General features: G+C 54.4%; 1 protein-coding gene across 6 annotated transcripts in view; it reads right to left on the bottom strand.

Annotated features, from left to right (window-relative positions):
* Nucleotides 1-272: 272 nt before the first annotated feature.
* Nucleotides 273-12,965, bottom strand: part of LOC116957155 (uncharacterized) — a 34,927-nt gene continuing 22,234 nt past the window's right edge. For 4 of the 6 annotated variants that reach the window (XM_032979130.2, XM_032979131.2, XM_032979132.2 and 1 more), the window contains exons 8-12: nt 12,130-12,204; nt 10,208-10,290; nt 7,058-7,226; nt 3,450-3,809; nt 273-2,952 (exon numbers count right to left, since the gene is read on the bottom strand). In XM_032979130.2, the coding sequence (XP_032835021.1) occupies nt 2,725-2,952; nt 3,450-3,809; nt 7,058-7,226; nt 10,208-10,290; nt 12,130-12,204 (915 nt within the window). In that variant the 3' untranslated portion in view covers nt 273-2,724. The remainder of the gene's footprint in view (nt 2,953-3,449; nt 3,810-7,057; nt 7,227-10,207; nt 10,291-12,129; nt 12,205-12,965) is intronic. The other 2 variants (XM_076058304.1, XM_076058305.1) reach the window with 2 other exon arrangements.

Raw genomic sequence — 12,965 nt, 5'->3', positions numbered from 1 at the left:
GACTCAGCACTGCCCATAGACTCAACACTGCCCATAGACTCAGCACTGCCCATAGACTCAGCACTGCCCATAGACTCAACACTGCCCATAGACTCAACACTGCCCATAGACTCAGCACTGCCCATAGACTCAACACTGCCCATAGACTCAACACTGCCCATAGACTCAGCACTGCCCATGGACTCAACACTGCCCATAGACTCAACACTGCCCATAGACTTAACACTTCTGATTTTGTACGTTTGCCCACTGACAAAGAAATTATCAGTATATCATTTTAATGGTAGATTTATTTGAACAGTGAGAAACAGAATAACAACAAAAAACATCCAGAAAAACGCATGTCAAAAATGTTATAAATTGATTTGCATTTTAATGAGGGAAATAAGTATTTGACCCCTCTGCAAAACATGACTTAGTACTTGGTGGCAAAACCCTTGTTGGCAATCACAGAGGTCAGACGTTTCTTGCAGTTGGCCACCAGGGCATTACACGTCACGTAGGGCAGCTCAGGGCATTACACGTCACGTAGGGCAGCGCAGGGCATTACACGTCACGTAGGGCAGCGCAGGGGATTACACATCACACAGGGCAGCGCAGGGCATTACACATCCCGTAGGGCAGCGCAGGGCATTACACGTCACGTAGGGCAGTGCAGGGCATTACACATCCCGTAGGGCAGCGCAGGGCATTACATGTCACGTAGGGCAGTGCAGGGCATTACACATCACGTAGGGCAGCGCAGGGCATTACACGTCACGTAGGGCAGCGCAGGGCATTACACGTCACGTAGGGCAGCTCAGGGCATTACACGTCACGTAGGGCAGCGCAGGGCATTACACGTCACAACCGGCATGCATTCTGGAGCCAAGTATGAATATCATCAAAGGGCATTCGAGGGCAGGTCAGGGTGTGATGCTTTATACAAGGGCAGGGCAGGCAGGGCAGTCAACTATAACCCTTAAAGGGCAGTTCAGGACATGGCATACGTTTCGCATGTGTGATGGGCAGATTGGCAGTCCACGGAGGGCATGCCCGGGCATAATATACAAGGGCAGCGAAGGGCAGCAGAGCGTGACTGTAATCCACATTGCAGGGCAGTAAATATCATTCATGTACTCTGCAGGGCAGCAGGTCAGGGCATTGCGTGTGATTAAGGGTTGTTGAAGGGCAGGTCAGGGCATTTCAACTATGGTACAAGGGCAGTCGAGCAGGGCATTACGCGTTGTACACACACACGAAGGGCATTACGTGTTGTACACACACACACACGAAGGGCATTACGTGTTGTACACACACACACACGAAGGGCATTACGTGTTGTACACACACACACACGAATGGCATTACGTGTTGTACACACACACACACGAAGGGCATTACGTGTAGTACACACACACACACGAAGGGCATTACGTGTTGTTCACACACACACACGAAGGGCATTACGTGTAGTACACACACAAACACGAAGGGCATTATCTGTAGTACACACACACACGAAGGGCATTACGTGTAGTACACACACACACGAAGGGCATTACATGTTGTTCACACACACACACACACGAAGGGCATTACGTGTAGTATACACACACGAAGGGCATTACGTGTAGTACACACACACGAAGGGCATTACGTGTAGTACACACACACACGAAGGGCATTACGTGTTGTTCACACGCACACGAAGGGCATTACGCGTAGTACACACACACACACGAAGGGCATTACGTGTTGTTCACACACACACGAAGGGCATTACGTGTAGTACACACACACACACGAAGGGCATTATGCGTTGTTCACACACACACACGAAGGGCATTACGTGTTGTACACACACACACGAAGGGCATTATGCGTTGTTCACACACACACACGAAGGGCATTACGTGTAGTACACACACACACGAAGGGCATTACGTGTAGTACACACACACACACACGAAGGGCATTACGTGTAGTACACACACACACACGAAGGGCATTATGCGTTGTTCACACACACACACGAAGGGCATTATGCGTTGTTCACACACACGAAGGGCATTACGTGTTGTTCACACACACACACGAAGGGCATTACGTGTTGTTCACACACACACACGAAGGGCATTACGTGGCGTTCACACACAAAGATCCCCCATATAGCCTTAACAGACTGTAGGGACAAGTGCTGTTAGCGAGCACCTATGAAGGCCGGAACGGTACACGAGGGGGTGGGTGGCCAGCACCACGCCCGACCGCCTTTGTCTCCCTAGTGGCAATGTTTACACACCGCACCAGGTACTCATTTGAGGCTGAGTCGACCTAGGGGAGGCCCGGGACCGGTTCAGATAATCGTCACTGATGTTGGCCGTGAGCGGGAATCAAACCTGGATCACCAGGTTCATAGCGCAGCGTAGCGCTAACCGCTACACTATCGCTCCTCACACACACACACAGACACACACACGAAGGGCATTATGCACAGACACACACACACACGAAGGGCATTACGCACAGATATACATACACACAGACACACACACACACACAGACACACACACACACGAAGGGCATTACACACAGATATACATACACACAGACACACACACAGACACACACACACACGAAGGGCATTACGCACAGATATACATACACACAGACACACACACAGACACACACACACACGAAGGGCATTCCGCGTGATCCCCTCAGGTCGAAGGGGGCAGGCGAAGCTCAGGGCATGTCCGGGGCAAGCTGTGGCTGTGGCAGCGCTGCTGTAGCGGTGGATGTGGTGGTTGTTGTTGTTGTTGTCGTTGTTGTTGTCGTTGTTGCGGCCGGAGGTCGACACGGAGGGAATGCCCCCAGCCGGCCGGCCTTGCCCCTCGGAAGCCGGGGTCCCTCCTGCTCGGGACAAGGCCAGGGGCAGGGCTGAGCGTGGGACAGACGAACGGATGCACGCTCCTAAATAACACACCACACACACACACACCACACACACACACACCACACACACACTCCACACACACCACACACACCACACACACCACACACACACCACACAAAACACACACACACCACACACACCACACACCACACACACCACACACACACCACACACACCACACACCACACACACATCACACACACACCACACACACACCACACACACAACACACACAGACATCACACACACACATCACACACACACAGAAAGACAAAGATCCCCCGTGCAGCCTTAACAGCCTGTGGGGGCAAGTGCTGTTGGTGTGAGCGGCAGCGCCCCCACTATGGCACGCACACGGGGGGGGGGGGGGGGGGGCTTGGTGGGGGGTCAGGGGTCAACGGTGGGGGCGATCAAGGGTGAGGGTGGGGGATGGGGTGGGGGCTTGGGGTAGTCAGGGGTGGGGGTCGGGGGTGGAAGGTCGGGGCTAGGGGTCGCGACCCCACACCACCGGCACCTTGTGGTGAGGCCGCTGCCTGCTGCCGGGGGACTCCAGCCTCCTCCCCTCATCCGGCACAGCCGTCGCCACCGCCGGCACAGCCGGCACAGCCGGCACAGCCGATACAGCCGATACAGCCGACACAGCCGGCACAGCCGATACAGCCGGCACAGCCGGCACAGCCGACACAGCCGACACAGCCGCCACAGCCGGCACAGCCGGCACAGCCGATACAGCCGGCACAGCCGGCACAGCCGGCACAGCCGGCACAGCCGATACAGCCGGCACAGGCACAGCCGACACAGCCGGCACAGCCGATTTCCTCGCACCCCAAAATCCAAGACCCCTGGCCGCTCGAGCGTCGACCCCCACCACTGCCTACGAAGGGTCGCAGGAGAGACATCACAGAGACACACACACAGAGACACTCACAGAGACACACACAGAGACACACACACAGAAACACACACAGAGACACACACAGAGACATCACACAGAGACACACACAGAGAGACACTCACAGAGACATCACAGAGACACTCACAAAGACACACACACAGAGACATCACAGAAACACACACACAGAGACACTCACAGAGACACACACAGAGACACTCACAGAGACACACACAGAGACACACACAGAGAGACACACACAGAGACACACACACAGAGACACTCACACAGAGACACACACACAGAGACACACACAGAGACATCACACGGAGACACACACACAGAAACACACACAGAGACATCACACAGAGACACTCACACAGAGACACACACACAGAGACACACACAGAGACACACACACAGAGACACTCACATAGAGACACTCACACAGAGACACTCACAGAGACACTCACAGAGACACTCACAGAGACACACACAGAGACACTCACACAGAGACATCACAGAGACACTCACAGAGACACTCACAGAGACACACACAGAAACACACACAGAGAGACACACAGAGACACTCACAGAGACACTCACAGAGACATTACAGAGACATCACAGAGACACTCACAGAGACACTCACAGAGACACACACAGAAACACACACAGAGACACACACAGAGACACTCACAGAGACACTCACAGAGACATTACAGAGACATCACAGAGACACTCACAGAGACATCACACAGAGACACACACAGAGACACACACAGAGACACACACACAGAGACACACACAGAGACATCACACAGAGACACACACACAGAGACACTCACACAGAGACACACACACAGAGACACACACAGAGACATCACACAGAGACACACACACAGAAACACACACAGAGACATCACACAGAGACACTCACACAGAGACACACACACAGAGACACACACAGAGACACTCACACAGAGACACTCACACAGAGACACTCACACAGAGACACTCACAGAGACACTCACAGAGACATCACAGAGACACTCACAGAGACACTCACAGAGACACACACAGAAACACACACAGAGACACACACAGAGACACTCACAGAGACACTCACAGAGACATTACAGAGACATCACAGAGACACTCACAGAGACATCACACAGAGACACACACAGAGACACACACAGAGACACTCACAGAGACACTCACAGAGACATTACAGAGACATCACAGAGACACTCACAGAGACACTCACAGAGACATCACACAGATACACACACAGAAACACACACAGAGACACTCACAGAGACACTCACAGAGACATTATAGAGACATCACAGAGACACTCACAGAGACACTCACAGAGACATCACACAGATACACACACAGAGACACACACAGAGACACACACAGAGACATCACACAGAGACATCACAGAGACACACAGAGAGACACACACAGAGACACACACAGAGACACTCACAGAGACATCACAGTGAGACACTCACAGAGACACACACAGAGACATCACAGAGAGATACTCACAGAGACATCACAGAAACACACACAGAGACACACACAGAGACACTCACAGAGACACTCACAGAGACACACACAGAGACACACACAGAGACACACACAGAGACATCACAGAGACACACACAGAGACACTCACAGAGACACTCACAGAGACATCACAGAAACACACACAGAGACACACACAGAGACACTCACAGAGACACTCACAGACACACACACAGAGACATCACAGAGACACACAGAGACACTCACAGAGACACTCACAGAGACACACACAGAGACACTCACAGAGACATCACAGAGACATCACAGAGACACACACACAGAGACACACACACAGACACACACAGAGACACACACAAAGACACTCACAGAGACACACACACAGACACACACAGACACACTCACAGAGACACACACACAGAAACACACACAGAGACACACACGCAGACACTCACAGAGACACACACACAGAGACACACACAGAGACACACACAGTGACACACACACACAGTGACACACACAGTGACACACACAGTGACACACATCACAGAGACACACACAGAGACACATCACAGAGACACACACAGAGACACTCACAGAGACACTCACAGAGTACCCACACAGAGTACCCACACAGAGACACACACAGAAACACTCACAGAGACACTCACAGAGACACATCACAGAGACACACAGAGTAGCCACAGAGTACCCACAGAGTACCCACACAGAGACACACACAGAGACACACACACAGAAACACTCACAGAGACACATCACAGAGACACTCACAGAGACACTCACAGAGTACCCACACAGAGACACACACAGAAACACTCACAGAGACACTCACAGAGACACACACACAGACACTCACAGAGACAGACACACAGAGACACTCACAGAGACACTCACAGAGTACCCACACAGAGACACACACAGAGACACTTACAGAGACACATCACAGAGACACACACAGAGACACATCACAGAGACATCACACAGAGACATCACAGAGACACACAGAGAGACACACACAGAGACACACACAGAGACACTCACAGAGACATCACAGTGAGACACTCACAGAGACACACACAGAGACATCACAGAGAGACACTCACAGAGACATCACAGAAACACACACAGAGACACACACAGAGACACTCACAGAGACACTCACAGACACACACACAGAGACATCACAGAGACACACAGAGACACTCACAGAGACACTCACAGAGACACACACAGAGACACTCACAGAGACATCACAGAGACATCACAGAGACACACACACAGAGACACACACACAGACACACACAGAGACACACACAGAGACACTCACAGAGACACACACACAGACACACACAGAGACACTCACAGAGACACACACACAGAAACACACACAGAGACACACACGCAGACACTCACAGAGACACACACACAGAGACACACACAGAGACACTCACAGAGTACCCACACAGAGACACACACAGAGACACTTACAGAGACACATCACAGAGACACACACAGAGACACATCACAGAGACACATCACAGAGACACATCACAGAGACATCACAGAGACACTCACAGAGACACATCACAGAGTACCCACAGAGTACCCACAGAGTACCCACAGAGTACCCGCGTTCTAATCAGGCGTGCTACCTGGAACGCGCCACGGCAGGGCTGTGAGGCCTCATTCCACTGCTTGCCGCCGAAGTTGGAGCTGCGTGCCCACGCGCCTGGGGCTGTGCCGGCTCCCGGCGCTTCTTCACCGGCGTCCGGCACGGCCTCCACAGCGGAGCGGTCATCACGCCGGGAGTCCCAGGCACGGCTGAACGGACAACCGGGAGTGGAGACACTGACCCTGAGACCCGGTGTCTAGACACTGACACCCGGTGTCTAGTCACTGACCCTGAGATCTGGTGTCTAGACACTGACCCTGAGACCCGGTGTCTAGACACTGACCCTGAGACCCGGTGTCTAGACACTGACCCTGAGACCCGGTGTCTAGACACTGACCCTGAGACCCGGTGTCTAGACACTGACACTAAGACCCAGTGTCTAGACACTGACCCTGAGACCCGGTGTCTAGACACTGACACCCGGTGTCTAGTCACTGACCCTGAGATCTGGTGTCTAGACACTGACCCTGAGACCCGGTGTCTAGACACTGACCCTGAGACCCGGTGTCTAGACACTGACCCTGAGACCCGGTGTCTAGACACTGACCCTGAGACCCGGTGTCTAGACACTGACACTGAGACCTGGTGTCTAGACACTGACCCTGAGACCCGGTGTCTAGACACTGACCCTGAGACCCGGTGTCTAGACACTGACCCTGAGACCCGGTGTCTAGACACTGACCCTGAGACCCGGTGTCTAGACACTGACCCTGAGACCTGGTCCCTAGTCACTGACACTGAGACCCGGTGTCTAGACACTGACCCTGAGACCCGGTGTCTAGACACTGACCCTGAGACCCGGTGTCTAGACACTGACCCTGAGACCCGGTGTCTAGACACTGACTCTGAGACCCGGTGTCTAGACACTGACACCCGGTGTCTAGACACTGACCCTGAGACCCGGTGTCTAGTCACTGACCCTGAGACCCGGTGTCTAGACACTGACCCTGAGACCCGGTGTCTAGACACTGACACTGAGACCCGGTGTCTAGACACTGACACTGAGACCCGGTGTCTAGTCACTGACCCTGAGATCTGGTGTCTAGACACTGACCCTGAGACCCGGTGTCTAGACACTGACCCTGAGACCCGGTGTCTAGACACTGACCCTGAGACCCGGTGTCTAGACACTGACCCTGAGACCCGGTGTCTAGACACTGACCCTGAGACCCGGTGTCTAGTCACTGACCCTGAGACCCGGTGTCTAGACACTGACCCTGAGACCCGGTGTCTAGACACTGACACTGAGACCCGGTGTCTAGACACTGACCCTGAGACCCGGTGTCTAGACACTGACCCTGAGACCCGGTGTCTAGACACTGACCCTGAGACCCGGTGTCTAGTCACTGACCCTGAGATCTGGTGTCTAGACACTGACCCTGAGACCCAGTGTCTAGACACTGACCCTGAGACCCGGTGTCTAGACACTGACCCTGAGACCCGGTGTCTAGACACTGACCCTGAGACCCGGTGTCTAGACACTGAGACCCGGTGTCTAGACACTGACCCTGAGACCCGGTGTCTAGACACTGATCCTGAGACCCGGTGTCTAGACACTGACCCTGCGACCCGGTGTCTAGACACTGAGACCCGGTGTCTAGACACTGACCCTGAGACCCGGTGTCTAGACACTGACCCTGAGACCCGGTGTCTAGACACTGACCCTGAGACCTGGTGTCTAGACACTGACACTGAGACCCGGTGTCTAGACACTGACCCTGAGACCCGGTGTCTAGACACTGACCCTGAGACCCGGTGTCTGGACACTGACCCTGAGACCCGGTGTCTAGACACTGACCCTGAGACCCGGTGTCTAGACACTGACACCCGGTGTCTAGACACTGACCCTGAGACCCGGTGTCTAGACACTGACCCTGAGACCTGGTGTCTAGACACTGATCCTGAGACCCGGTGTCTAGACACTGACCCTGAGACCCGGTGTCTAGACACTGACCCTGAGACCCGGTGTCTAGACACTGACCCTGAGACCCGGTGTCTGGACACTGACCCTGAGACCCGGTGTCTAGACACTGACCCTGAGACCCGGTGTCTAGACACTGACACCCGGTGTCTAGACACTGACCCTGAGACCTGGTGTCTAGACACTGACCCTGAGACCCGGTGTCTAGACACTGACACTGAGACCCGGTGTCTAGTCACTGACCCTGAGACCTGGTCCCTAGTCACTGACCCTGAGACCCGGTGTCTAGACACTGACCCTGAGACCCGGTGTCTAGACACTGACCCTGAGATCTGGTGTCTAGACACTGACCCTGAGACCCGGTGTCTAGACACTGACCCTGAGACCTGGTCCCTAGTCACTGACACTGAGACCCGGTGTCTAGACACTGACCCTGAGACCCGGTGTCTAGACACTGACCCTGAGACCCGGTGTCTAGACACTGACCCTGAGACCCGGTGTCTAGACACTGACCCTGAGACCCGGTGTCTAGACACTGACCCTGAGACCCGGTGTCTAGACACTAACCCTGAGACCCGGTGTCTAGACACTGACCCTGAGACCTGGTCCCTAGTCACTGACCCTGAGACCTGGTCCCTAGTCACTGACCCTGAGACCCGGTGTCTAGACACTGACCCTGAGACCCGGTGTCTAGACACTGACCCTGAGACCCGGTGTCTAGACACTGATCCTGAGACCCGGTGTCTAGACACTGACCCTGAGACCCGGTGTCTAGACACTGATCCTGAGACCCGGTGTCTAGACACTGACCCTGAGACCCGGTGTCTAGACACTGACACTGAGACCCGGTGTCTAGACACTGACCCTGAGACCCGGTGTCTAGACACTGACCCTGAGACCTTATGTCTAGACACTGACACCCGGTGTCTAGACACTGACCCTGAGACCTGGTGTCTAGTCACTGACCCTGAGACCCGGTGTCTAGACACTGACCCTGAGACCTGGTCCCTAGTCACTGACCCTGAGACCCGGTGTCTAGACACTGACCCTGAGACCCGGTGTCTAGACACTGACCCTGAGACCCGGTGTCTAGACACTGAGACCCGGTGTCTAGACACTGACCCTGAGACCCGGTGTCTAGACACTGACCCTGAGACCCAGTGTCTAGACACTGACCCTGAGACCCGGTGTCTAGACATGGAGGTGTACCTTTGTGTTCGCGCTTTTCCGTGTGTCCTGAGGCCACAGTGCCAGCTTCTGTGTGAGAACTTCTGCTCTGTGCAGCACTCGCTCTACACGCACGAACGCACGCGCAAAAAATAAAGACAAAAATCCCCCGTGTAGCCTCTAACAGACTGTAGGGGCAAGTGCTGCTAGCGAGCGGCGCCTATGAAGGCCGGCACGGCACACGAGGGGGTGGGTGGCCAGCACCACGCCCGGCCGCCTTTGTCTCCTTAGTGGCAATGTTTACTACACACCGCACCAGGTACTCATTTGAGGCCGAGTCGACCTAGGGGAGGCCCAGGACCGGTTCAGATAATCGTCACCGGTCTTGGCCGTGAGCGGGAATCAAACCTGGGTCACTGGGTTTGTAGCACAGCGCTAACCGCTGCACCACCGCTCCCCACGCACGCACACGCACGCACACACACGCACGCACACACACACGTACACAACAACAACCGCCATTCACCACTAAGTGGCGGTGACGTCACCACGACGCTTGTGCCAGGCTATGTGCACCCTGAGGCCACGTGAAGTGTCGAACGCCCGCTGGCAGGAGGTCACGGGGCAGACCCAGGTGCCACGGGTCGACTGACTGAGATGACTGGCTGATGCACCACCTGTGCCCCCCTACTGTGCCAACCTGCTGTGCTTTAGCCACCCGGCGCTCCGCTCGTTGTTCTGAGCGTCGCTCCTCCGCCCTCCGTTGTTGTTGGCGGGCAACTACCTCCAACTGCCCAGTAGCGTCCTTCACGAGCCTCCTCCACAGAGGCCGATCTTGACACCGCTGGTACCAGTCATCGGCAAGTCCACTCAGCTCCACGTCCTCCTGTACCACATCACTCCATCTCTTCTCTAGCCCGTGCCGCGCCCGCTTAGCCCCCTCAATCCGGCCGAACAAAAGCTGTTTCGGCATGCGGTGGCTGGGCATGCGGGCTACATGACCCAGCCATCGCAGCCTTGCCTGCCGGAGGAGCTCACCGATGGGACCCTGCCCAGATCTTTCAAGGATTTGTGAGCTCCTCACACAATCCAGTCTGGTTAAACCCAGGATGGATCGTAGGCAGGCCAGCCTAAATGTTTCTAACCGGCGAAGATGTTCCATTAGGGGGGTCCACGTTTCGCAAGCGTAGAGAAGGGAGGGAATGACCGTGGCCGAGAAGACCTGAAGCTTAGTGCGGAGCGACAGACCAGGTAGCTTCCACGTACACACACGCCCACACACATGCATGCACAGATTAGTCCGCTCATGTGCTGTAGCACCTCCTGGCAGAACCCAGGCTCTCAGTGTCTCTGACATGGCCATCGTGAACCCCCTGAGAGAGAGAGAGACACCCAGACCCAGGGCTTGAACCCAGACTCTCAGTGTCTCTGACACGGCCATCGTGAACCCCCTGAGAGACAGAGACACCCAGACCCAGGGCTTGAACCTAGACTCTCAGTGTCTCTGACACGGCCATCGTGAACCCCCTGGGAGAGAGACACCCAGACCCAGGGCTCTAACCCAGGCTCTCAGTGTGTCTGACACGGCCATCGTGAGCAGCGAGAGAGAGAGACACCCAGACCCAGGGCTTGAACCCAGGCTCTCAGTGTCTCTGACATGGCCATTGTGAACCCCCTGAGAGAGAGAGAGACACCCAGACCCAGGGCTTGAACCCAGGCTCTCAGTGTCTCTGACACAGCCATCGTGAGCCCCCTGAGAAAGAGAGAGACACCCAGACCCAGGGCTTGAACCCAGGCTCTCAGTGTCTCCGACATGGCCATTGTGAACCCCTTGAGAGAGACACCCAGACCCAGGGCTTGAACCCAGACTGTCAGTGTCTCCGACATGGCCATTGTGAACCCCTTGAGAGAGACACCCAGACCCAGGGCTCGAACCCAGGCTGTCAGCGTTGGCGGCTGGCTACCTTGTCGTATTTCCGCCCCGTTAGGAACCTCCCAGAATCCTCGGGAACCTCATCCACGTCCGGTTTTCTCAACACCTTGGGAGAGGGAAGAGCCACACGGAGCACGTGGGGTTTACAGTCGCCACGCGTGGAAGAGGAGGCCAACTCACATTCGTACCGCGATCACGTGCGGTTCATGACAAGCTATTTAAACATAATCTTTGGTTGTTTCTGTAAAGTCATCACGTGGTAGGTAGAAATAAAATAAAATAAATCAAATCCCGACGTTTCGATGGCGACACAAGCGGCTTGTGTTTGCCATCGAAACGTCGGGATTTGATTAATTTTAGTTCTACCCACCACGTGATGACTTTACAGAAAGAACCACAGAGCGTGGATTCCTGCAGTCACGAAAGCTTCAAATCAAGATATTTAAACTATAAACTATAAGCTATGTAGCTCTTTATCAGTAGCGACCTGGCCATCAACAAATGACATGTCAGCAAGTGGCTTATCGCGTTTGAAATTGACAGCAGCAGCAAATCGCTCAAAACGCGCGGTGACGTTAATCCTCAATGTGGAGAGAAAAAGCGGAGCGACCGGAGAAAAAATCCACGCACTGACCTGGGAGAGAGAGACACGCAACAGACAGACACACACAGACAGACACACACACGCAGACAGACACACACAGACAGACACACACACAGACACACAGACAGACACACATACACACACACAGACACACACACACAGACAGACACACACACAGACAGACACACACACAGACAGACACACAGACACACACAGACACAATCACACAGACACACACACAGACACACACACAGACACACACA

Source organism: Petromyzon marinus (genome assembly GCF_048934315.1).
Source record: "Petromyzon marinus isolate PM22_M1 ecotype Great Lakes invasive population chromosome 70 unlocalized genomic scaffold, UKy_Petmar_22M1.pri1.0 chr70_unloc.2, whole genome shotgun sequence".
Classification (NCBI taxonomy): Eukaryota; Metazoa; Chordata; class Hyperoartia; order Petromyzontiformes; family Petromyzontidae; genus Petromyzon; species Petromyzon marinus.
Note: the sequence above shows the minus strand (reverse complement) of the source record. Positions and strands in the feature narration are given on the sequence as shown.